The following is a 25,037-nucleotide window of genomic DNA, read 5'->3' as shown; positions in this document are numbered from 1 at the left end:
CATGAGGTAATAGTGAGGAGATAGTTGGGACTTGGTACCCCATATCACACCTTTACAAAATAGAAGCAAGATAAGGCAAAAGTTCACCTATTAGAGCTTGGGAATTTAGTGTTAGATTAGGTGATCCTTGAAGTCACTTCTAAGCACTAAATCTATGATCCCAAGGAGACAATATGTAATATTAAATTATAAACACCCATCAAGACCACTCTTCTAGACTCTGAAAATCCCTAAGAAATGAATCAGCTGTGGAGAACAAGTTCTAGGACATATGCAGCCTGAGCATGGCTAAATCTGCTTGACCATGCCCCTCTGATTAAGCAAAGCAGTGTACATTGCAGTTTCCAAAGGATGTTCAAGACTTGCTTTACACAAGCTCTATCATGGGTGCAGACACAGAAACCCTAGAGCTGTGGTCTTGGTTCACCAAGTTCACTGATGGCTCAGGATCATGAAAAGCTGAATTTACTGTGAAGAGAGACAACAAGAAGGACTTGGGATCTATTTGGTCTCTGACAGATACCTTTGATTGATTGGGTGAAGCCAGCTCCTCAAGAATCTAAGCTGGACCTTTGCAGTCAACCTGGATGAAGGCCACCATCTCCTGTTCCCCTCCTCCTATGGCTGGCTATCAGACCTCTCCTCCTCACTTCCTGTGGGGACCTCCAATTCTAATTGCTGGGGCTGAGGGCCAGAAGAGGAATGGGGGGGAATATTATATTTTTACATATCCAAATCAGGGAACTGGGGCTATTCAGTTACAAGAAGAGACTTAAGGAGACAGAATCAGAACATTAAAACAGATGAAAGTTGAAAGGAGTAGATTTTTGCTCAGCATAAGGAAAAAATTTCCTAAGAATAAGAGCTGTTTAAAAGTGGAATGGGCTGCCTCAAGAGAGCTAGGTGGCATAGAGAATAGAATCCTGGGCCTGGAGTCAGGAAAACCTAAGTTCAAATCCAGCCTTAAGACTTACTGTCTGACCTTGGACAAGTCATTTAAATTTCTATCTTTTCTCATCTGTAAAATGAGTTTAATAATAGTGTCTTCCTTCCAGAGTTGTGTGAGGATCAAATGAGATAACATTTGTATGCAAATGGCACATAACAAACAATAAATATTTGTTCCCCTGTTCCTATATTTTTCTCTTCAAGCGGACACTGGTAAGCTATTTGTTAAGTAGGCCATAGGGGAGGATTTTTAATAAGATCAGAATTGAATTAAATAGCACCTCAGGTTTTTGTTGTTGTTATTGTTGTGATCTCTTTTGAGATTTTCCTGGTAAACATACTTGAATGGTTTGCCTGCTCCTTCAAGTGGATTGCAATTTCTTTCTTCAGTTCATTAAGCAGTTGAGGAAACTGAGGTAAGTGGGGCTAAGTGACTTACCCAGGGTCACACAACTAGTAAATATCTGTAATCAATCTGAACTCAGATCCTTCTGTCTCCAGGACTATCATTCTATCTCCTGTGCTACAAGCTGCCCAGCATCTCAAATACCCTCTGTCTTTTACATTGATGTTATTACATAGCTCTGTGAATGTAAGTGCCAGAGCAGGATAAGCACCTCGTTCTCCAGCTCCTTTCTCCCTACATTGGCTTCTTCTGATATCCCACTTCTATAAAACTGTTTTCTCTCATCATCCATCTCTTCCAAGATGACCAAGGGATGGTTTAGTACCAACAAAATAATCATAATAGCTCAGATTTCTCCAGAACTTTTAACTTTCCAATTCTTTCCTTATAACAAAAATTTATTATTAAAACCAATCAAGGCATAAATCAGGGAGACATTGATGCTCAAGATATTTGCTTCTATTATGAAAGAGCTCCAAAACAGACTTAGAACATATAGGAATTCCAAAAGATCAATCAATACATCAACAAATATTTGGTAGATTCCTTTACATAAGAAATTGTATTAAGATTTGAGAACACAAAAACAAAATTGAAAGTCATCAGCCTCAAAGATTTATACAGGAGGAGCAGGTAGGAAGGACAGTGGATAGAGTGTATAGGTCCTGGTGTCTCAACTATCCAGTTGCTCACTCAACCACTGGCAAAGTAACTCTGGACAAATCACTTAACTATTATATGCTTCAGTTTCCTCATCTGTAAAATGGGCATAATGATAGGACTTACCTTCCAGGATTGTTCTGAGAATTAAACAAGTAATATTTGTAAGCACTTCGTAAGAGGTTAAAGAGGACCCTGAACTAAGACAGTGGTCATCCAAGTGGAGAGAAGGAAATGATTAAGATATGATGGGGGCGGCTAGGTGGCACAGTGAATAGAGCACCAGCCTTGGAGTCAGGAGTACCTGGGTTCAAATCTGACCTCAAACACTTAATAATTACCTAGCTGTGTGGCCTTGGGCAAGCCACTTAACCCCATTGCCTTGCAAAATCTAAAACACAAAGATATGATAGAAATAAAATCAACCTGACTTGACAGTTGTGTGGATGCATGGAGAGAGGAAGATTAAAGAGTCTACGACAACTGTGAGGTTGAAAGCCTGGTTGACTAAAAGGATAGCAGCAGTACCTTCAATGGAAATAGTGAAGTGGAGAGGATGAAGGAGTTTGAACTGTGAGATTGGAGGAAGGGAATAAATTCTATATTGGGCATGTTGAATTTGAGCCCATACCATACAATGGACCTTTGGAGGTCAGGAGAAAGTAGTGTGAAATATATAGATTTGGGAATCATCTGAATAGAGATGATAATCAAACCAAGGTTAGTTGATAATAACTACTGATAGAGTGTGTATAGAAAGTAGAGGCCACAATACAGATCCTTAGTGTATACTCATAGATGAAGAAAAATTCATTAAAAGGGATCCCAAAAGGTACAATGGAAGATGAGGTTTTGAGATGTTCTTGATTGCATCAAGTCTTCAACAAAACAAAACTTTCTAAATGACATCCATAATTATCCAAAAAGAATCTTACCTAGTTATGCAAACAGGAAAAACTAAATGGATGAAAAATGTCTGGTGTTCAGTCTACAATATACAGTTGAATAGAGAACTTACAGAGTTCATTTATCATTATATATGCCTATGTGTGTGCATGCATACAAATATATAGATATATTTGCTATATATATATTTACTATATTTGCATATAGTATTTATAAATATGACTCTTCCCAAAACAGTTTTTTCACATAGTATTTTTCCAGTAACGTTTCAATTCATAGAAAACCATAGTCTTTGAAGACTCAAAACTGAAAATTATTCAAAAAGTAACTAGTAATGTTTATAGTAGGTTTGGGAATGCTATAAAATATTACAAATGAGAAATACATTTAAGAAATTGTATGGAGGATCACTTCAAGAAAATATATGATTGAAAAAATGGGCTCATTCACAAAAATGGGATAACCTGATGAATAGGTAGTCATCATGCTCAGCTGGAATTCCTTGAGGATGAAAGTGCTTGAGGAAAGTCACCAGCACCTTAGTTGGACCTTCCAATGGATGAAAGTAGGACAGGATAGGATCTGGATAACTGAAAGGAATATCTACATCAACAAGACCACAAAAATCTATTGGAGCATTGGAATATTCTTCTTAACATCCCACAAGGTAACTAGTACAAATATAATTCACTCATTTTGCAAAGGAAGAGACAGGCCTACCAAGGCAACATTTTGCTAACTAATAATCACTCATGTGGTGTGTGAGAGCCAGGATTTGAAGGTGATGCCAATTCAGTTTAGGTTTCCTATCTCCAAATCCATATGTACTGATTCTCCAAAGGAGAGAATTGCTATTCCCCTCTAGGATCATTCTGATAACCTGACCTCTAAGCTTCCTGATGTCTATGACCCTCATCTGATAACTGCTGTGCTGGGCGGGGGGGGGGGGGGGGGGGGGGGGGGGCGGCAATCTTGCTTCCATCCCAGTTCATTATCTAGAAGGCAGAGCCATTGTATAATATCAGGAAGACATGACATGAGAACCACAACTGCTCTAAAAAATTCCCTCAAATATATATGTATATATATATGTATATATATATATATATATATATATATATATAATATATGTCTCAAAAAGTCATCAGAACAAATCCAGATGAAGAAATATTAAAAAAAAAAAAGTTGCAGTAAGTCATTTTTTTCCAGTCCAGATTGCATAGGCAAAGAGATCTGGACTTGGGCACTGGATCTGGCCAGTGCATGGACCACAGAGCATTCCAGTGCAGGCAAAGGTTGTGTAACAGTGCATAAGGGGGTTCTAAACCCTATGTGGCATCATGTCCTTTAAGAAGAGTGTAGGAACAGGCGTCAACTACAAGGTCATAAATCTAAGATAGATCAAGAAAGGGACTTGCATGGAGAGATGGCTTTCTTGGGTTAGGAGGGTCCAGGTTCCTTAGCGAGGTCAGAGGTTCCATATCAAAAGAAGAATTCAGACAAAAGCAAGCAGTAGTGTATCCCAAAAAGTAACTTGGACTGCAGAAGCAGAGTAGCACCTCAGTTTTCACTTCCCAACTGCAGAGAAATAATGAGAGCAGGAGTCCTAGACTAAAGGGAAGCCTGCAATTCTATTTCTGAACCCAGAGCTTCCCAGATGGCTGATAGAGGCTAAGGCTAGTAACATTCTTTATTCTCTTCGATCCATATTCAGGTTAGTAAGTTGCAGAGTTCAGACCAAAGAGACAGTGATCAAACCTTGCCCTGCTTCAGGACACTTTGGGATCCCTGATAGTTAATAGGTCTCCAATGTGAGCTATCCCAGAGATCTTGCAATAACACAGTCAATAAATTGAGACTTTTGTTACAGAAGAGTGCAGAACCTTGACCTAGTATCAAGTATAAAGTCAGGAAAAAGGATGGATGAATAAACAAATAAAATAGGGACAGTGGAATATACTGTCCTAGAAAAAGGTATCTAAGCTTTCAATAAAGTCTATAGATGGTGCTACATATCGCATAACTACTACACTTAAGAAATATTATGCACATCAATAAATATATATGTGTGTATTTAATTGCATTAATTTATATACACATATTGATTCAGTCTCATAGGATCATAGGTTTACAGTTGATTTCCATCTTGCCAACCCCTTTCATTTTATAGATAAGAAAACTGAAGTCTAAAAAGGATAAAGGACCAACCCAAAATCATATATCAAGTAGTCCAGACAGGCTTGAAACCAAATCCTCTGACTCTAAATCAAGAGAATTTTTTACTTGGATTCCAAATTAGAGGAATAACTTTCCAGGGTCTCCTAACTAGTGAGTGGCAGGGCTGGAACTCTAACAGGGGCTTCTAATACTGTCAGGTACTATTTCTACTACACATTGTTGCCTCTCACTTACTACGGTCACTTCTTGCTACTTTCTATAACTCACTCTCCCCTATGCCTATGCTTAATAACTCCCTAGTTCAGAAAGTTACTCCTTCCTTATATTGAAATGGCATCTCTCTAATTAGAACCTCAGTCCATTCCCTCCTAATCTATTCCATCAATGGGTAATCAACATTTATGCAGCTAGATTTTCACTACCAGTCTTTGAATCTTCAAGTTTAATTCCAAGTATCTGAACTCTCCCTTCCAGACCCTGCCCCTCCCAGCTCTGTCCTGCCTTTTGCTGTGACTTGGGTCCTATGCCAAGTTCTCCACACCCTCCATAAACTCTGTGTGAATTCTGGAAGGGGACACATTGTTCTATGGGGCACCATGCGGAAATACACACAGAGACCTGCTTACATACTTGTGCACACACACACACACACACACACACACACACACACATCTACATAAGGATGCACAACCCCACTCACTGCTCTTGGGACATTGTAAAGCTCTCTGCAGATGCATAAAGATCACTCTCTCGTCTTCACTCTCTATTACTTACCTTATTCCTTACCACACCAGCCCAATACACAAACACCCTAGGCATATCCATTGTTTCTCCTCCAGAGCTGCACTTGGCTCAAATGTTATCCCTGCCCCATCACAAAGTGTGATTTTTCCACTTTGTAGAAGAGAAAAATGAGTAAATGGGCTGGGGTGGGTGGTCCTTCACTTAACTCTCTCCTTTCTTTTCTTAGCCTTAGTGAATTCCACTGTTCACACCTATAAAAAATTCTGTACACACAAAGACACACACCCAAAATGCAAACAGCTGAATACATATCCACTCATCATACATTCATCCATCATCCTCGTTTCCTCACACTCAAGTTCTTGAGGGCAGAAATTGTATCACTTCATCTTTTTGGCCTCCCTAGTGAGCAGAATTCCTTGCCCACAGTAGGTATTTAAGAAATACTTTTTGAATTGAATTAAATGCAATTGGCCAAGCTTCCAAGATCATCTTCCTATAGAACTTGCTTTATCTTTTCAAAGTATGATCTGAGGACCCTTGGGAATTCCCAAGACCTTTTCAGGGGGTCTGTGAGATCAAAACTATTTTCTTAACAATACTAAGATAATATTTGCTTATTAAAATGGTCTTTCCTTTTTCAATTTGTATGGGAACAGATTTTCTTTAAATTAGAACCAAATCAAACCAATGAATGCAAACCTATATATAGGAATCTAGTAGTATTTTAGTAAGCTAGTCATTAAAGGAGGTTTATAAATATTTTTTGTTTTGGTATATAGCTATATGTGTGTATATTATATATATTTTCATTTAAAATGTTATTTATATTAACATGTAATGGATTTATTACAGTTTTTAAGATAACTTATTTTTTTTAATTTGATCAGTTTCATTTCTAATGTGGAAATCATTGACATACAAAGTTCCTTTGGGTTCTTAATTTTTATAGATGTAAAGGAATCCAAGGGAGGAGCAGAGAGAATAGATTAGAGGCAGCAGTCTAGCTAAATTCTTTCAACATTCTCCTTGAAACAATTTTAAAATAATGCCCCAAATCAAATTTTGGAGTAGTAGAGCCAACCAAAGGTCAAGATGAGACATTTTTTTAGGCAAAGAAAAGTTAGGAGGTCAGCTAGAGAGATCTATGACACTGACCTGGAGACCTGTCCAGAGCTCATGTGCCACTGATATCTCCACTGGCAGCAGCAGCAACAGGCCCTGGAAGTATCTTTGACAGCAGTAGCAGCAGTGGTAAGTTCTGGAGCTTTCAGCCCAAAGACAGAAAGGGGACCAAACAACTGGTCAGAATGATATTACAAGGGAACCTTTACTAGAGCTGGGTACAGCTGGCACTGACTGATCACTCTGTTGCCCATAGCAATTCTGGGTCATAGTTGGAGAGGAGTTGGAATTCAAGTTGGAGAGGAGTATTTGTGGTCAGTTACAAGGAAGCTGAAAACCTGGTCACAGTTCCAGGACCAAGAGGAACAGCTTGTAGGTGTAGGAGAGCAGGAAGGCTTTCCTGGACAGAGACCAGAGCTCAGATCAACAAAGCAGTGGCCGTACTTCTCCCAGAACCACACTGTCTTGGAAGCACCAAAAAACATGCAGACCCACCAAAACTTGTTCTGAAAAACAGTAGCACCAAAAAGGCTAAGACTTGGGACAGAGCCTTCCTAGCCCCAGGTGAGCAGAGTCCAATGTTAAAGTTCAAAGACAAGAGGTAGGCTGGGAAAATAAGCAAACAATAACAACAACAACAACAAAAAAAACAACTAAGGTAGCAGGGAAAACCAAGAAACAAAATTAGAAGACAACAGTGTGGCAACAGCTATAAACAATGCCTCAGATTTGAGATAGGCCTGGAAGGAGGTGGGAAGAACAAAACCAAAGCATTTTTCAGTTAAAAAAAATGCCTCAAAGAAAACTGCTAACTGAATCCAAACTTAACAAAAATTCCTGGAAGCATTCAAAAAAGAAATGAGTGGTAGAGAAAAAATTGGGAAAAGAAATGAGAGTGAAGCAAGAAAATACATGAAAATATAATAGTGTGGTAAGAGAGACACACAGAAAACACACTAAAAGAAAAACACCATAAAAAAAGAATTGGCCTAATAATAAAAGAAACACAAAAATTCACTGAAGAAAATAAATCCCTAAAAAACAGAATTGGCCAAATGGAAAAAGAGTACAAAAGTTCACTGAAGAAGATAATTCTTTTTTCTTTTTTAGGTTTTTGCAAGGCAATGGGGTTAAGTGGCTTGCTCAAGCTTACACAGCTAGGTAATTATTCAGTGTCTGAGGCCAGATTTGAACCCAGGTACTCCTGACTCTAGGGCCAGTGCTCTATCCACTGTGCCACCTAGTCGCCCCCAAAGAAGATAATTCTTTAAAAAATTAAATTGGGCAAATGGAAGCTAATAACTCCATGAACCATCAAGAAACAATAAAACAAAGATAAAAGAATAAAAAAACAAGATGTGTAATATTTCAATGGAAAAACAATTGACCTAGAAGATAGATTGAGAGATAATTTAAGAATTATTGACCTATCTAAAAGCTATAATTTCATAAAAGAATCTAGACATATTTCAAGAAATTGTATAGAAAACTACCCTTATGAGGTACTACCTCACACCTCTCAGATTGGCCAATATGACCAGAAAGGATAATGATCATTGTTGGAAGGGTTGTGGGAAATCTGGGACACTATTACACTGTTGGTGGAGCTGTGAACTTATCCAACCCTTTTGGAGAGCTATTTGGAACTACACCCAAAGGGCAATAAACATGTGCATACCCTTTGACCCAGCAATACCACCACTGGGTCTATATCCTGAAGAGATGATGAAAAAGGGTAAAAACATTACTTGTACAAAAATATTTATAGCAGCTCTGTTTGTGGTGGCAAAGAATTGGAAATCAAGTAAATGTCCTGGAGGGATTTGCATGAACTGATGCTGAGTGAGATAAGCAGAACCCGAAAAACACTGTATACACTAACAGCAACGTGGGAGTGATGATCAACCTTGAAGGACTCGCTCATTCCATCAGTGCAACAATCGGGAGCAATTTTGGGCTGTCTGCAAAGGAGAGTTCCGTCTGTATCCAGATAAGGAGCTGTGGAGTTTGAACAAAGTTCAAGGACTATTCCCTTCAATTTAGAAAAACACAGATATCTTATTGTCTGATCTTGTTACCTCTTAGACTTCTTGTCTCTTCTCTAAGGATATGATTTCTCTCTCATCACACCCAATTTGGATCAAGGTACAACATGGAAACAAAGTAAAGACTGACAGATTGCTTTCCGTGGAGGGGTGGGGGGAGGGAAGTTAAGATTGGGGGGAAAATTGAAAACTCAAATAATATCTTTAATAAAAATTAATTAAAAAACAGAAAGAAAATATCTTAGAAACAGAGAGTAAATAGAAATGGAAAGAATCTACTGATTACTTCCTGAAAGAGATCCCCAGATGAAAATTCCCAAGAATATTCTAACCAAATTCCAAAACTCCCAGGTGAAGGAGAAATATTATAAATAGCAATAAAGAAATAATTCAAATGTAAAGTTCCAGTCATGATCACACAAGATTTAACAGCTTCCATGTTAAAGGAGTGGAGGACTTGGAATGTCCAGGAGGCAAAGGAACAAGGATTACAACCAAGAATCACCTACCCAGCAAAACTGAACGCAATCCTTTAGGGGAGAAATTAAATACTTAATGAAATAGAATACTTTCAAGCATTCCTGATGAAAAGATTAGAGCTAAATAGAAAAGTTGGCATTCAAATTGAGAATTCAAGAGAAGTATAAAAAAAGATAAACATGAAAGAGTATCCATATGGAACTCAGTAAAGTTAAACTCATTATATTATTCTTAGATGGGAAGATGAGACATGTAACTCCTAAGAAGTTTAGAGCAGTTAGAAGGAGTCTTCATAGACAGACATTGTTGAGTCCCACTTCTGGACTCCTTCAATCTTCCCTAGGTGAGTGTTGGAGGGGTGGGAGACAAGGATGACAAAAGAGACAAGTACTCTATCAAGATCTCTAAGTGTTCCATTTATTCACCAGAATACAATTCCCAGACCCTAATCCACTCCTGTGGCATTAGTAAAAAAAAATTACTGATGCCCAAAGGCACTAGGTGATGACAATTTATAGTATTCCCACACACAACAATCCCTAACAAGACATCATAAATATAAATCAATTTGGTTGAGATGATCTCAAAAAGTGGAGTGGAACTGGAACGAGTGATGCACTGGGAAAAGGGGAAAGGGAGAGGTAGAATGGAGCAAATTGACACATAAAAGAGGTGTTCAAAAATGATATTTTACAGTGGAGGGTAAATTAGGAATGGCATGGCAGTCAGTGATTGAACCTCACTATTATCAGGATTGGTTTGAAGAAGGAAGATTATATATAAAAATTCAGTATAGAAATCTATCTTACTCAATAGAGAATTAGGAAGGGAAGAGGATTATGGAAGTGAAGCATGGGGAATCATAAAAGGGAGGATGAATCAAGGGTGACTGTGATTAAGAGCAAATCAAACTTTCAAGCAGGGGTAGGATAAAAAAGAAGAAGAAACAAAAGAAAATGGGATGGAGGGAAATGAACAGTAATCCTAACTGTAGCAGATAGTAGAATGGATTAGAAATCAGAATTTAAAACAATGTTGTTACAAGAGACAACTTGAAATACAAAGATAGATATACAGATATAAAACAAAAGGCTGAAGCAGTGTCTATTATGCCTCTGCTCAGGATAATAAGCATGATCTCAGATAAAACAAAAGTAAAAATAGATTTAGAAATTTATTTTGCTATAAAGGTACCATAGATAATGAAGTAATATAAATATGTTTATAGTAACTTTTTTTTTAGTTTTTCTGCAAGGCAATGGGGTTAAGTGGCTTGCCCGAGCCCATACAGCTAGGTAATTATTAAGTGTCTGAGGTCAGATTTGAACTCAGGTACTCCTGACTCCAGGGCTGGTACTCTATCCACTCTGCCACCTAGCTGCCCCTATAGCAACTTTAATAAAGACCTCATTTCTCAAATATAAAGGGGACTGAGTCAAATTTATAAAAATAAGAGCCATTCCCCTCAAATGATATGAATAGACAGTTTTCAGAAGAAGAAAGCCAAGTTATCTATAATCATATAAAAATGATCTAAATCACTATTGATTAGAAAAAAAAGCAAATTAAAACAACCCTGAGGTACCACCTTCCACTTATCAAATATGACAGGTGTAAGAGAGAAGGGGGAAAATGTTGGTACAATTATAAATTGGTCCATTCATTCTGGAGAACAATTTAGAAATATGAACAAAGAGCTATAAAATTGTGTATAACTTTTGCCCCAGCAATACCACTACTTAATAGATCAAAGAAAAAGGGAAAGGCCTATAAGTACAAAAATACTTAAAATAGCTCACTTTAAAAATTGTAACATCTAACATTCTTCTTTCTAGTTTTTAGTTTTGAATTTTCTCCCTCCTTCTCACCTCTCTTCCATGCACTATGAAAGCAAAAAATGCCATATCAATTATCCATATGAAATTATATAGCAACTCTTTCTAAGGTGACTAAGAACTAGATATTGTTGGGATGGTCATCAATTAGGAAATGGCTGAACAAATTGTGGCATGTGATTATAAAAGAGCATCATTGTGCTACAAGAAATGATCAAGAAAGTGGCTTCAGAAAAACAAAGCAAGACTTATATGAACTGATGCAAAGTAAAATGAGAAGAACCAGGAGATCATTATGCATAGAAACAACAATGCTGTAAGGATGATCACTGTGAAAGACTTGACCATTCTGATCAATATAGTGATCCAAAATAATTCCAAAAGATACATGACGAAAAATGTTATCCACTTCCAGAGAAATGACAAACTCTGAAGGCAAAATGAAATATAATTTTCTTATTTTATTTCTCTTGCTTCTTTTGCAATATGAATAAAATGAAAATATTATGAAAACAAACATGATTTAACATGTAGAATTGATATCATATTACTTGCCATCTCAGTAGGTGGGGGATAGGTGGGAGGGAGAACTTGAAATTCACAATTTAAAAAGAATGTTAAAAATAATCCTTTTTTTTTCATGTAAAGGGATCTTAAGACCAAAAATTTTGGAGCTATTGCTTTTAGGACATGGGAAGCTCTCTTCAAGACGAGAGAACTGATCAACTGGAGTTCATCTCAAATCTAAGAACACTGGGTTACTTCAACACAGATTAACAGGACACTGGGTGACTAAAATATGAGGATACTAGGTTATTGTGATATAGGGATTCACCAATAAGCAAACATTAGGAGAGAGTTCTTCCTGGATCCAGGACCTAGGATCATTTTGAGTACCTTAATTTTATATGAGAAATAACAACAGTTGGGAGATTTGATGGATCTTTAGGATGACTGAAGAACAAACACTAAGATTTAGTCCAGGGAAGCGAACACTGAGTTGTCTGGACTCAGAAGTATTTCCTTTAAGGGTAGAGCTCAAGGGAAGGAACTGAAATTACAACTAACTGGCTTGATTTCTACCAGAACAATGACTGATTCACGGTGCCAAATTTTGAGAAATCTTATCAAAAATCAAATTCATTGTGGGGATGAGGAAAGAGGTTAAAGATCCACCCACTAAAGAGTAATAGCAAGAGAAAAAAGAACCTCCTCCCATACCACTTCCTTACCCATGAGGTTATGACCTTTTTTCCCTTACCCTCAGTTTAACTGGCAAAGCCTAGGTTCTCTGGAAAATGATTTCCCCACCACTGCTTTGGTGCTGTCAGAGGTCAACATTGTCACTATACTATTGTAGGAAAGAAAATTGGAACCAGATAGTTCTTCTTCCCTCAGACCCACCTCAATCCTAACACCATAGATATTCCTCCCTAAACTGGACATGTCAGGATTGTAGAAGTGACTGCACCTGGGAACCTCTTGATCTTGCAACTGATGTACTAGGTATGGCTGTAGCAGAAAATATAGGATGGCCCCAAGACAAAGCTATGAGCTTGAGTAGGGCTTCAGCATCCTTTTGAGTGTGATCTGGAACCTTCCTTTGGAGTAGAATAGAGGAGATTCAGATACAGGTGTGATGTGACAAGGAACTGAAAAGGGAGTCTTCATGTCAGATGAATTAGAATGGATTCTACTATCACTCACAGGATTATCGGGGGGCATAAAACTGACACTGTTATGCACTCTCCCCTCACCCATTCTAGCTCTTTCTGCTGAGCCTTCTCAAAGACAGAGGAAAAAGTGGTATTTTCCTGTGTCTACCTCTACCTCCACAAATATTCACTTCTGCCACACTCTCCTCTCTCTCTCTCTCTCTCACACACACACACACACACACATACATACATACATACACAGGCACATTCACTCAGTCTAGCTTGTTGCTGCTACCATAAGTTTCCTCTCCTAATGCTCTAGCAACCCTAGTTGAAGCCTGCAAAAGAAGAAAAGAAGAAAAGAGGTTTTCAAGGAAACATTTTGGACCTTCCCTGCCTCCAAGGCCTTATGTTAAGGTCCTGTTCTACTTTTAGTGGTTCTTACCCCGAGTCTCAAAATTTCTAGTTCCAGGTTTGAGTCAGATCAGAGGTTCAGAGAAAGAATTTCTTCACAAGACTCACTGGTGTTTATAAAAAAAAAAGCATCCATCAAAGAGAACAGTCTCATTGCTAAACTAGGACTAAATTTTGCATAGGAATCCCAAAGGATTGGAAAGCTGGAAGCATATATAAGGTATTGGTATTACTAGATATTAACCTAGACCTCTTCTTGTTGGGGACAGTTATTATGTACAGTTCTAGATGTCTTGTGATCACATCGTTTTAGGCCTTCCTGTATCCATTCAGCTTCATCCTCTCTTTGAAGTTCAGTCTCTTGCCAAGCCTCCCTACATCTATTCACAAGGGAGGAAATATCTGTAGCCAAGAGGCCTGGTTCCAAGCTATCCCTTAATTTATCATTCTCAAGAGTTAGGAAGATGACTTTTCTCCTAAGGAGAGATATTCCTTGGGGAAGAATAAGTCACCAGAAAATGATGGAATGGAAATAGCTTGGGGGAGATGTAAAATTTCTACCCAAGAGTCTTCGACAGCAACCTAAGTAGAAAGTGGGTCAGAATATCAGAAGCATTAAAGGATGGATTGGGAGAAGATAACACCTGGCCCCGGGGAGAAGGAGGCTCCATGAGTCCTGTGTGTGGGAGGGGTGAAGGGTTAGGCCAGTACCAGGCAGAGATGGCTCACTGTCAATATTTGCTGTGTGCAGAAGTTGTGGGCTGGTCTTAGCCTGTTCCCAATGTTCCTGCCTTTCTCAGGGAATGATATAATTTAGAATTGTAACAGACCTTTATAGAAATAATCTAACCCAACACCTCAGTTTAAACTTTAAACCATGGTTCTAAAATTGGATTCATGAATTTTTTAATCTATAATTGTAATATGTTTACCTTTTTCATCCCACATATTTTATTATATATATTTTTAAAAAACTATTCTGAAAAGGGGTCCCTAGGCTTCACAAGCCTTCCAGAGATCCATGACACAAAGGTTAAGAACTTCTAGTTGAAAGTTTCAGATGAAGAGATTTTATGCCTGAAATGTCCCTCTCTTCTCTACCTTAACTCCAGTCAGTTCACTGACTTTTAAAGTTTAACTCATTTACTTGCTTGAATCAACTAGATGACTGGAGTCAAGAGTCTCTGAGTTCAAATCCAGCCTCAAGCAATTACTAGTTGTGATCCTGGGCAGGCTATTTAACCTCAATTGCCTAAAATTAAATTTTTACAGGCTCATAAATCTAGTCTAGAAGGGACTTCAGATGCCATCTATTCCAATTGTTTCATTTTACAGAGGAAACTAAGTGATTTGCCCAAGGTCATAGAGGTGAGATTTGAACCAATAGACTCTCACCTAAGTCAGTGGTCTTTTCATTCACATCTGGCTTTTTGATCCTCCAAAGCAAGTTATATTTTTTCTGCTCCTCAAACCTTGAACAGGACTTGGATGACACTTCTCAGGATTATCACCTCACTTTGTATTGTAATTACTCACATGTTATCATTGCTAGGGGCATATGTAAATAACCATATAAAGGAAAGATGGAATGCACTAGGTCATAGTTTCAAATCCTACAATTAAAACCAGCTCTCTGATGTTATCTATAAAATAGAGTGGGGAGAGGTTTGATATGGCTTAAATATTTGTCTTGAAGGATTATTATAAGAGAAAGTGCTTTGGAAACCTTAATAGATGTTAAATGAACAAAGAGTGAGCAATTAACATTATCCTACTAACTAGATTATAAACCCCATAAAGGTTGATGTGGTTATTCCCCTAGTCCAGAGTATGGTGTTCTATATACAGAAGGTACTTAATAAATGTTTGTTGAAGACTGGGGCTCTCTCCCACTAGAAATAAAGACAAGAGAAATGTCCTGATGGACCCCTCTCAATCCCAAGCAGTCTTATTTTTCAGTTTCTCCAGTCCAAGGGACTATCTGTAGTAGTAAGTGACATTTATAGTTATCCCAGGACAGATAGGTGGCACAGTGCTGGCCCTGGAGTCAGGAGAACCTGAGTTCAAATTCAACCTCAGACAATAATTACCTACCTAGCTATGTAACCTTGGGCAAGTCACTTAACCCCATTGCCTTGCAAAAACCAAAAAAAAAATATTAAAAATATATATAGCTATCCCCTCCTTAGGGGATGGGGTGTGGCACCCCCCCCATCTGGAAAATTCATGTAAAATTTTTTGGCCCTCTCTTCATACCAGAGAAGTCTGAATTTTTTTTTTCTTCTATGGAGTGTTTACAGTATGTTATTGTAAAACTTGTGTTGATATTATACTATACATGTTTTATGCTTTTCTGAGTTTCTCAACTTTTTCTGTGGCTTCCACAAAACTTCCCCAAAATCCTACTTACTTTCTTATGCCTAACCCAATAGATTGAAACTGAGATGGGGAAAGTTGCAGTATGAAAAGAATAATTGTATTGTGCTTCAAAATTATTTCATTTGAAGCCTCACAACAACCTCCTAAGTAGGGAGTAAAAATAGCTAAGAATTATAAGGCACTTTATGATTTACAGTGTGCTTTAGACATACTTCATTTAATCTTCCCAACAACCCTAGGGTTGACAGATGAGAGAAACAGGTCTGAGAGAATTTAAGTAATTTGTTCGAGGTCACATAACTACTAAATATTACTGATAGGATTTAAACCCAGGTTTTTGGATTCTAAATTCACTACTCTGCCCACTGCATCATGCTGCCTCTCAATATTTTATCCAGACACAACTATTCTTTCCCACCAGAGAAAGTCTTCCCACAGAGGCTTCTTCCTAAGTGCTGAAGTGGCCAGGTATGCCAAGCCGATGGGAGTGTAGAGAGGGTTCATCTGAGTAAGGGGCAGACTGATAGAAACATAGTTCATTTGGCCCTACTTGGGCCTTCAGAGGAAAACAGTACAGCTTTCCCAATTCCATCCTATTGGAAAAAACAAGGACAAACATACATGTCTGTCTGGGTCTGTTCTCAAAAGTCCTAAAGCCTTAGTTCTCCCATTCTCCATAGTTCCTATCCTAGGGACAATATAGGGGTAGGTCCTTGTTAATTCCTACCCCTGTTCCAAGATTAGGGAGATTTTCTAAGGAAAAGTGGAGTTGAAAGAGATGAAAATAAACTTTAAAAAGAGATTGTACAAAACAGTTCATTTTAGGGATGAAGAAACAGGCCTGAAGATCCCCTCCCCTTCCAGAGTCATTTCCCTTGTCCTTGTCTTATCTTAATTTCATTTCTGACATGCACCCTCCTCCCCTTCTCCCTCCCATCTACATTGGAGCTCCCTCAAATACAGTCAGGCTACATCTTACAAAGACTGGAAATCTTTATTCAGATCAGCAAACTCACATTCCTTAAGCCTCAGACGTTGGATGGGCCTTTTGAGGAAGAGAAGGAGGGAGGAGAGAAGAGTAGAGAAGGCAAGGCCAACCCACCTCCCCAGACATCCCCTCTACCTCACAAACTTGTCTCAGGCTACTGGGTTATGAGGGGAATGCCGAGAAGGGAGGGACCAAGGGGAAAAAGAGGCCCCTGCCAAGGGGAGGCCTACACAGATGTGTGGCTTCAAAGACCAGATGTGGCCAAGACAGCAGCCACCACAGGCCCCTCCCTATAAATTAAGTGCCCACAGTAGCAAGGTTGGAGTGAGGGATCAGGAAGAACAACCTTGTGGAAAAGAAATTGGTCCCATGTTCAACTCCTTTCAAGGCAGTGCCCTGAACCCTGGCCTAAAGAATGGCTATAAGGGTGCAATTCCAAAATGAGAGGATAAGCCAGGGTAGGAGAATGAATAGGAATGTTGAAGGAGTCAGGTACCCCTGAGTTTTGGTCCAGGAGAGAGGAAGATGGGGTGGTTGGTCCAGTTTTGCTGATTGGGGACAAGGAATGTATACATCAAGTTCATCAAATGTATACATCTAGATGAAAAGGCACTTGCTCATCACCTGTAGGCACAAGAAAAGCAGTGCCACCAATGGCGGGGGAATAGGGAAAAAGAGGGAACAGAAGGGATTTGAGAGTTCCACGGACTTTCTAGGAATGTCACTGCTAGAAATATATTAACCATTCAAGGAAGGATGAGGAAGAGTGGTGATCAGAGGATCTGGCGTGGCATCCCATAACCAGTCATGCCTGCCTGAGATGCCCCACGGTTGGTGCCCATTTGCAGCCCGATGACATTCTTGCCCTCCTGCAGTTGGTTATCTGTGAAGTTTCGGGGATTCTCCTTGGACTTCCTGGTAGTGGAAAAGACAAGGGTCAGACACAAGGGAAATTCTGGGCAAGGGGGAATCCAGAGATGTCTGAATAAATTCTGCCTCCCTGTTTATGAAAGGGAAGTAGGCAAGAATTTTTCTACCCACCCTGGGGAGGGTGGAATTTCCCACTACTTACTTAGGGAACCAATTAGGATCTCCAGAGAAGAGCCCATCACCACGAGCTACTGCCAATCCACCAAGGTTCATCAGTGTTCGCTGCACACAGGCCATATTCTTTCCTAGGAATGAGAAGGAAAGATTAGAAGTCTGGATATCTTAAGGAATCCTGAGTCTCTGCACAAAATATTAAGAAGACCAACCCGTTGAATCCCTTTATCCTTCTTCCTCAATCCCCTCCCACCATGGTCCCTTCCTTCTTATCTCTACTTCAAAATGCTGCCCTGTCCTTTAAATCCTTATCTGTCCCTAACCTAAATTTTATCCCCATTCCTCAACCTCAAAGCCTCTATCCTTCAAAGTGGCTCTTGGGCAGGTTTCCAGCTTCTGAACTAAATTAGGCCTAAATCAAACTCAAGGAGTTGCCAAAACCCCACTATGACCATCACCACCAGCATCGCCATATCCAGCCCTCAGCCCACTCCCCTGGCATGTAATGTAGCCCTTGCTTCACCTTCCCAGAGGTCCACAGTTTGGAAGATATCAGTGGCATTGATGCCATAGCGCTCTGCTGCTTGCAGGAACTGAGAAATCTGCTCCATCTGCTTGAAGGCCATCCCTGAAGCCTGGATCTTCTTTACTGGACCCTGGCCTTCAGGGTATAGCCCATTGATGAGCTCACACAGCACCTGGGTGAAGGCAAGGCTTGGCATGAAAGAGTGCCCTTCCCACAAAAAATAAGATGGAGTAGACCAATTTTCCCAGCCTGCCTTATCTAGACCCAAATTGCCTTCTGAAGTCAGGAGAGGAGGACAAGGTAGGACAAAAGTGATACCCTGTCTCTCTGGGAAAGACTCCAATAGTGTCCAAAAGAGAATCTAGCTGAATCTACCAAGATCAGTTGAAAAGAGCAGAAATTTCTTCTGTCTAAATAATTCCCCACCCAAAAACACAACAGCCATCCAGCTACAAGTTTTCTTCTAGAATATTTGCTCATTCTCACCCTATGCTCAGTGGAGAGAACAGACCATAGCAGAGTCTAACAAATCTAGAGAATGAGGACCCATGTTCTTAGCTTCCTCTTCCAGGGAGAATTCCCAACTGCTCAACTTTAGCCCTCCCCTTCCTGTTACCAACTCCCTGCTTACTGTGTTACTAGAACTCTTCTGAGCTCTTACTATGCCTTCCCTATATTAAGTAAGATAATGTTTATAAAGCAATTTGTAAAACATAAGAGTTATATAAATACAAAATTTACTTTGTCTCCTCTCCCTGCTGATCCCATATCTTAACCTTCAATTCTCACCGTGCCATCCTTGAGCCAGTTTTGGAAATTCTCTCGCCCAGGCTGAGGCCGCCCAACATCCCTGCGGCACTGTGTGGTGATCCACTGAATGAGGATCTGTTCTAGGTCAGCATCATATTGCTTCTCAATTTTCTGCTGTACCTCCCGGCTCAGTCCATAAGCAGGTCCCCTGTTGGCCATTCTGAGATGGTGATGCAGGTATCTGGGGGAGACATCCCATAATCCAGTTAAGTAGAAGACCTTCTCTCTAGGAACCCTTCTAGCTCTAATGCAACTCAAGTTCCTCACTTCAAATATGAGGAAACTGAAGCCTAGAGAAGAGACTTTTCTGTGGTCCCACAGATGTAGTTGATGACTATCCAGTAGAATGTAAGCTCCATGTGGGCTGGTGCTATTTTCATTTTTGGTTTCTCTCCCCAATGCTAGGCAAGCAAGAAATACTTATACCATATGGCTAATAAGTTTCTCACCCACAGGTGACACACTATGGGCAAATTAAACTGAATGAAATATAATCAACTCTATTCATTTATTCATCTTGTTTTGGGTTTTTTTTTAGGTTTTTTGCAAGGCAAATGGGGTTAAGTGGCTTGCCCAAGGCCACACAGCTAGGTAATTATTAAGTGTCTGAGGTCAGATTTGAACCCAGGTACTCCTGACTCCAGGGCCGGTACTTTATCCACTGAGCCACCTAGCCACCCCTCATTTATTCATCTTAATCCTTCCTTCTTCTCTGTATTGGGAGAAAAGACTGGAAACAACAGGGTAGGAAGTAATGACAATGGAGCCTGATGTGCATGAATAGGCAGATGGACTTTGATAGGGTAGGGTAGAGTCAGCCAATAAATGTCTCTTGTAGGTTGGGCCCTATGGGAAATGGAAGAGAAAACCCATCCTTTAAGGATTAATCTATGGACATTTGTTCATCATCAGGCAAGTTGCTAGTAATATAAAGACAAAAGCAGATCCTTCAGGATTTACATTCTATTGAAGGAACTTAGTATCCCCTGGAGAGACAAGAGTCCATACACATGAAACAATGACAGAAAATTCTGTAATTCAAGTTCATTTCTGAGGAATAGACTCTGACTTTTGCTTTTTCATTCAGAAGAAATGAAGTGGGATTAGGGTAGTAAAGAAAGTCATCATGAAACATGACCTCGGTTTGGAAAAATAGAGGGCCTTTAGATGGGTGTTAAGGACAGACAAATGTTCTAGAGGGCAGTCCTAGTAGAAGGAATAGAATTTGGGAGAATCTATGATTGATCTGCCATATTTAAAGGAAAGGAATGGTATCTCTTTCAGAGGACTCTAAAATGGCATATTTCTACAGCATCCAGGTGACAGTAGCTTCCCTTAACTGGATGGGATAGCTCTCAGGAGATTGAAGGTGGGTCAAATGGATAGAAGGGAAAGTGGTTGGGTGGCTTCTGTTTGCCAGCCTGAGCTAGAACCTCCACACTGTGCCAGAGGGTTGCCTATCCTCATGCTCCCGCCCTCTGCCTTGGCCCAGTGTCCAAATACCTGTCTAGGCAGGCCCAGTGCAACCCTACTGCCCCACTTGGAAACTTGCTCAGTCTCCATCCCATTTCCAGTCTTTCCTTTAGAATCCTCTATCCTCAAAATTAGGGGATAGCTCTAGAATTATACTACAAAGGACATTCCTTGCCAGTATTCAGGGTGGGGAACAAATGTGTGCTGAGAAATTGCCTCCTTTACTGCATTAGCTTCAAAAGTTCCCAATCCATGCCTCAGAGAGGAGCAAGCATCCTGATGGATTGCTTAAAGGGATCTAATTGGAGGTGATGAATTCACTATGGCATGATGCAAGGTAACCAGGACACCTGCTTCTTACAGCTCCCTCTCCCTTTGAAAGGTGAGTATGGTTGAGGAGGCTTGAAGAGGGGTAGCTCTAAGCCCCAGGGAATTATATACCCTTCTTTGCCTGGCAAACCAGTATAAATATCTTAAACCCTCTTTCCTATACTAGCTTATCAAGTTTCACAGTTCACTTCCTGTTTAGAAGGTTACCCCCCATCAACTATTTTTAGCTTCATTAACAAGCATCCTCCCTACCCCCTACACATATACTTTCCCCCAAGTTGAAGGCTAAGACAGTAAGAATGGTGAGAGGGATGGATAACTTCTGATCTGGGTTATGACCTATTCTCTTCATCAACTTTTAAGAGTGGAGAGCCTGGGAAAGGAGATGGAATTGAGGAATCAGGTCAAGTCTTTGAGAGTTGGAAGAGGGAGAGTGAGTTCCTCTTTCCTCCTCCAAAATTCACGGTGCTTCCCACCTTTCCTTGAGAATGTGAAAGCTTTGGAATTAGTAAGGGAGATGATAAGGGGAAAGGAAAATTCTAAGGTGGATCCCTTTTAAAGAGAAATAAGCCCCCCTCTACAATTCTCCTAAGCTAAATTCTGAGCCCCATCTTTTAGGATTAACTCAGTTTCGAATGTCTGGTCCTCAGATCAGGGTCCTGTTCTGCACTAAGTGTCCCAGGTATCACCATGGCCTGAGGGAAAAGAAAAATTAACCCAAGTACAGAGGATAAGGAAAGAATGGAAGGTAATGCCCAGACAGACAGATCCTTCTAGTCTTCCAGGACTGAAGCAGACACAGAACTTCTTTTTCCCTCTTTTTCAAAAAGGTAAATAGTATTTTATCTTTTTCAATTATATGTAAAGATAGTTTTCAACATCCTTTTTTAATAAGACTTGGAGTTCCAAAGTTTTTCTCTCTCCCTTCTTCCAATCCCCCCCCGCCCAAGATGTCAAGCAATAAAATATAGGTTATACACACAGGCATAGAATTTCTGTAGCAAACTGCCCCTGAGGGGAGGAATTCGAAGGTATGATTTCCCTTCACTGTTCTGGGCTTAGGCCACAGTTGGCAAAGGATGGGGGCTCCAGCTGCAGTGCCTGCTATGTTCTGGAGCCCCAGCCACTCTGTGGTGCCAGAGCAGCAGGGAGGGGCCCTGGGAAGGAACCATCCTGGCCAACAGCTGTTCTTCCTCCCTTCCCCATCCTGGCTGAAGGGAGGAAGGAGGCATCACAGGCGTGAGCTGACAAGCTCCGGCTGGGCTGTTAAGGGTGAAGAGGCCCACCCTGGCAGCAAACCCCTTAGACTGTCCCTCCTACCCTGGAGAGGAAAAGAGAGTGAGTTTCTGCCCAGAAGGGAAGGACATGCTAAATTAAAAAGTCAGTGTGGGGTCCTTAGAGATGCCTAACCTGAGTAGACATAGAAAGCTAGCAGCTGGATAGCTCAGGATATAGAAGGGCAGCGAAGAGGAAAGGAGAGGGCAAGGTCTGCGAACTACTTTACAGCTACTGCGAAAGAAGGAAGAGTGTATGGGGATGGGAGATAGAGAGGGGTGAGGGGTGAGGGGGAGAAAGGCAGGACCTCATGCCCAACCCAGGAAAACTGACAAGAACTTGACCCTCTCCTCCAAGTTACCAGGAACTGGAGGAATAAGAAAAATGGAGGATGCCCTCAAATGACCAGATTCAAGCTCAGTCTCAGAACAAGTCAGAGGGGCCTATGCTGCTGTTCTTTCATCCCCCAGCCCCAATCTCAGTGACAAGGGAAGAGGAAAAACCATAGAGGTTCTAGGATGGAGGAAGGAGGATGAGTCAATTTCCCAGACCATGCTAAAGGGACTACAAGGAAGGAATGGAAATCTGCTCCCCGGGTGAGAGGATAACAGGAGCAGGAAGAAGGGAGATGGGAGGGCAGTATGGGGCTGATTACGGCATTTCCCCACAGGGCAGCCCCCCTGCCCCCAGTGGAGAAAGCTAGAGATACACAAACAGGAAGCCACAAGGCCTGGGCGGGAGAAGGGTGTGCAGGGGTGGGGAAGGGAGGGGGGCAAGAGGAGGTCAGGCGGGGGCTGTTGCTATGGGCTGTGTTTACTAAACATAGTACAAGGGGCTGGGGGGGGGGGGGTAGGCAGAGCACAAAGACAATCCCTCCCTGAGAACAGTCTGGAGCAAGGAGGAGGTAGCACCATCACCTTGAGTGCTTACTAGGTAGGGTCAATTTAGAAGAAGCAGGCCAGTCAGCTGTGGGAAAGAGTGTATCTCTAGGTTCTTCTGGGGGTGAGAGCAGTATTCAGGGCTAGTTCCAATGAATACAAAAGAAAATTCCCAGAGAAGTGAGGTCAGGACCTAGCCCTGAGGGGAACAGGAAGGCAGAGAAAGGATGGGGGTGAGAAGGAAGACAAAGAGAACTTGTAGGTTCTAGGGTCCAGGGTGCCCTGCAGGTCCTGCTGCACCCCAACATCTCCACTCCCCATTCATCACAAGACAGCAATGGGAAAGTCAAGGCTGAAAGTCTTAGAGAGTTGGGAGGGGTAATGCCCCTCCCACCAGTAAATCCCACACTACCCTTTCCAGCTAGGTACCAACAAGTCAAAGAGCATTAATGAAGGCTCAGGCAGTGTATGGTCCAGTTTCCAGGTGGAGATCTCTCCAGACTGGAGGTAAGAATAGGGAGAGGGGAACTCTTGCAACCTCTCAGAATAGAGACTCACATCCAACTTCTTTCCCACCCCACGCAAAGCTAAAGCAGCAGCCCCTAGCCCCGCCATGTTCCACTCTTCCATTAGCACCCCTACTAGAGGAGTGCTAATCCCACTGAGGCCTAGCAGTGCAGCCCCTTGCCTTTCCTAATCCTTACCTTCCCTCCCAACACCCCCCCCACACCACACCCTGGCCGTTACTGAGAGATGACTCACCCGCCGCCAGGGTGACGCAGTGGTCTGGGCAGCCAGCCCGCCCAACAGCCTCGACCAGAGGCTTTCCCAGCAGCAGGGGGCATGGGGGTGGGGAAGGGGCAGACCCCCTCCCCCCCACCTCACCCAAGGCCATGGGAGCCAGACAGGTCAGGCTGCAGCCAGGGTCCTCAGAATGGAAAGAAACCCCCAAGATGGGGTCCCTGCTCTTACTACAAGAAAAGACTAAGGTGACTGAGGCAACTCAGGTACTAATAACCTAGCCCTAAGCCCAGGGCCTCTGGAGGAGCGGAGGCATAGGGATATCCTGTTGGGAGCCCGGAAATCGGGCGGTGCCAGGCTCCAAAGAAAAGTGGGCAAGAAGAGAGTCAGCTAAGAGTTCGGAGAAACTCTTTGCACACGTGCGCCCCAAAGAGAAAAGTGAGAGGTGCATGGGGGAAACCTAAGAGCCTGAGGTCGAGGAGGGCCGAGGGGGCCGTTCCAAGGAAGGCACCCATGGGCGGGCACGCCAGGGCGCTGGGACTTATCCCGGGTCCCTTCCCGGGCCGGCCCCTGGCCTCCCCGCCCTGCGCTTCGCCCCATCTCTCCGCTGCCCGGCCAGGGGACACGCCGCCCGGCTCCTCAGGGTCCCTCCCGGGCGGCCCGGCTCCTCCGCGGTCCCGGGCGGCCCCGGGCGCAGGGCGCAGAGCGGGAGCCACCGCCCCTGCCCCACCTGCCCAGCCAGCCCAGCGCCGAGCCAATCCAGAGGCCGGGCGGGGCCGCCGGAGCCGAGCCCCGGCCGGAGAGAGGATGGAGCCCCGCGGCTTCCACGCGCGCCTCCCGCCTCCCTGCCCCCTGGCCGCGCTCACCTTGACCGGGAGAGGATGGAGAGCGGAGCGGGCTGGGCGCGGCAGCAGTGTGGCACCGGACTTCCCGAGGCGGGGGTTTTCAGGCAGAGCCCGCCTCGGCCGAGGGGCGGGCCTGGGGCGGGGCCACGGGTGGGGGCTTAAAGGCACAGGGCAGGGAAGGCAGCGTGGCGCTGGGGCGAGCTCGAAGGCTCCAGAGAGGTACCCAGCCCCGGTCTACTCGCCAGCCCACAGATCTGGGCCTGACGGCGAAACTGAAGAGGAGTGCTTGAATGCCGTGTATGGCATGATAAATAGATGGGGAAACTGAGGCATGCTCCAAGACAACTCT

General features: G+C 42.1%; 1 protein-coding gene across 1 annotated transcript; it reads right to left on the bottom strand.

Moving 5' to 3' along the window:
• Window positions 1–10,811: 10,811 nt before the first annotated feature.
• TAGLN2 (transgelin 2) lies at window positions 10,812–24,810 on the bottom strand. The gene is made up of 5 exons (XM_074223121.1): window positions 24,710–24,810; window positions 19,126–19,327; window positions 18,334–18,508; window positions 17,839–17,941; window positions 10,812–17,681 (listed from the first exon to the last, which is right to left on the bottom strand). The coding sequence occupies exons 2-5, from the start codon at window positions 19,303–19,305 to the stop codon at window positions 17,540–17,542; spliced, it is 600 nt and encodes a 199-aa protein (XP_074079222.1). The 5' UTR covers window positions 19,306–19,327; window positions 24,710–24,810; the 3' UTR covers window positions 10,812–17,539.
• Between the last annotated feature and the right edge of the window lie 227 nt (window positions 24,811–25,037).

Source organism: Macrotis lagotis, chromosome 2, assembly GCF_037893015.1.
Source record: "Macrotis lagotis isolate mMagLag1 chromosome 2, bilby.v1.9.chrom.fasta, whole genome shotgun sequence".
Lineage (NCBI taxonomy): Eukaryota > Metazoa > Chordata > Mammalia > Peramelemorphia > Peramelidae > Macrotis > Macrotis lagotis.
The sequence above is the reverse complement of the archived record's forward strand: the minus strand, read 5'-3'. Positions and strand labels throughout refer to the sequence as shown.

What these genes read in the sequence shown, in the direction of transcription:
- TAGLN2 (XM_074223121.1), bottom strand. Translation starts at nt 19,305, where the DNA reads ATGGCCAACAGGGGACCTGCTTATGGACTGAGCCGGGAGGTACAGCAG. An exon ending in AACTGTGGACCTCTGGGAAG is followed by an intron (nt 17,942 to 18,333) that starts GTGAAGCAAGGG and finishes TCTCATTCCTAG; the next exon opens with GAAAGAATATGGCCTGTGTG. An exon ending in GATCCTAATTGGTTCCCTAA is followed by an intron (nt 17,682 to 17,838) that starts GTAAGTAGTGGG and finishes TTCCACTACCAG; the next exon opens with GAAGTCCAAGGAGAATCCCC.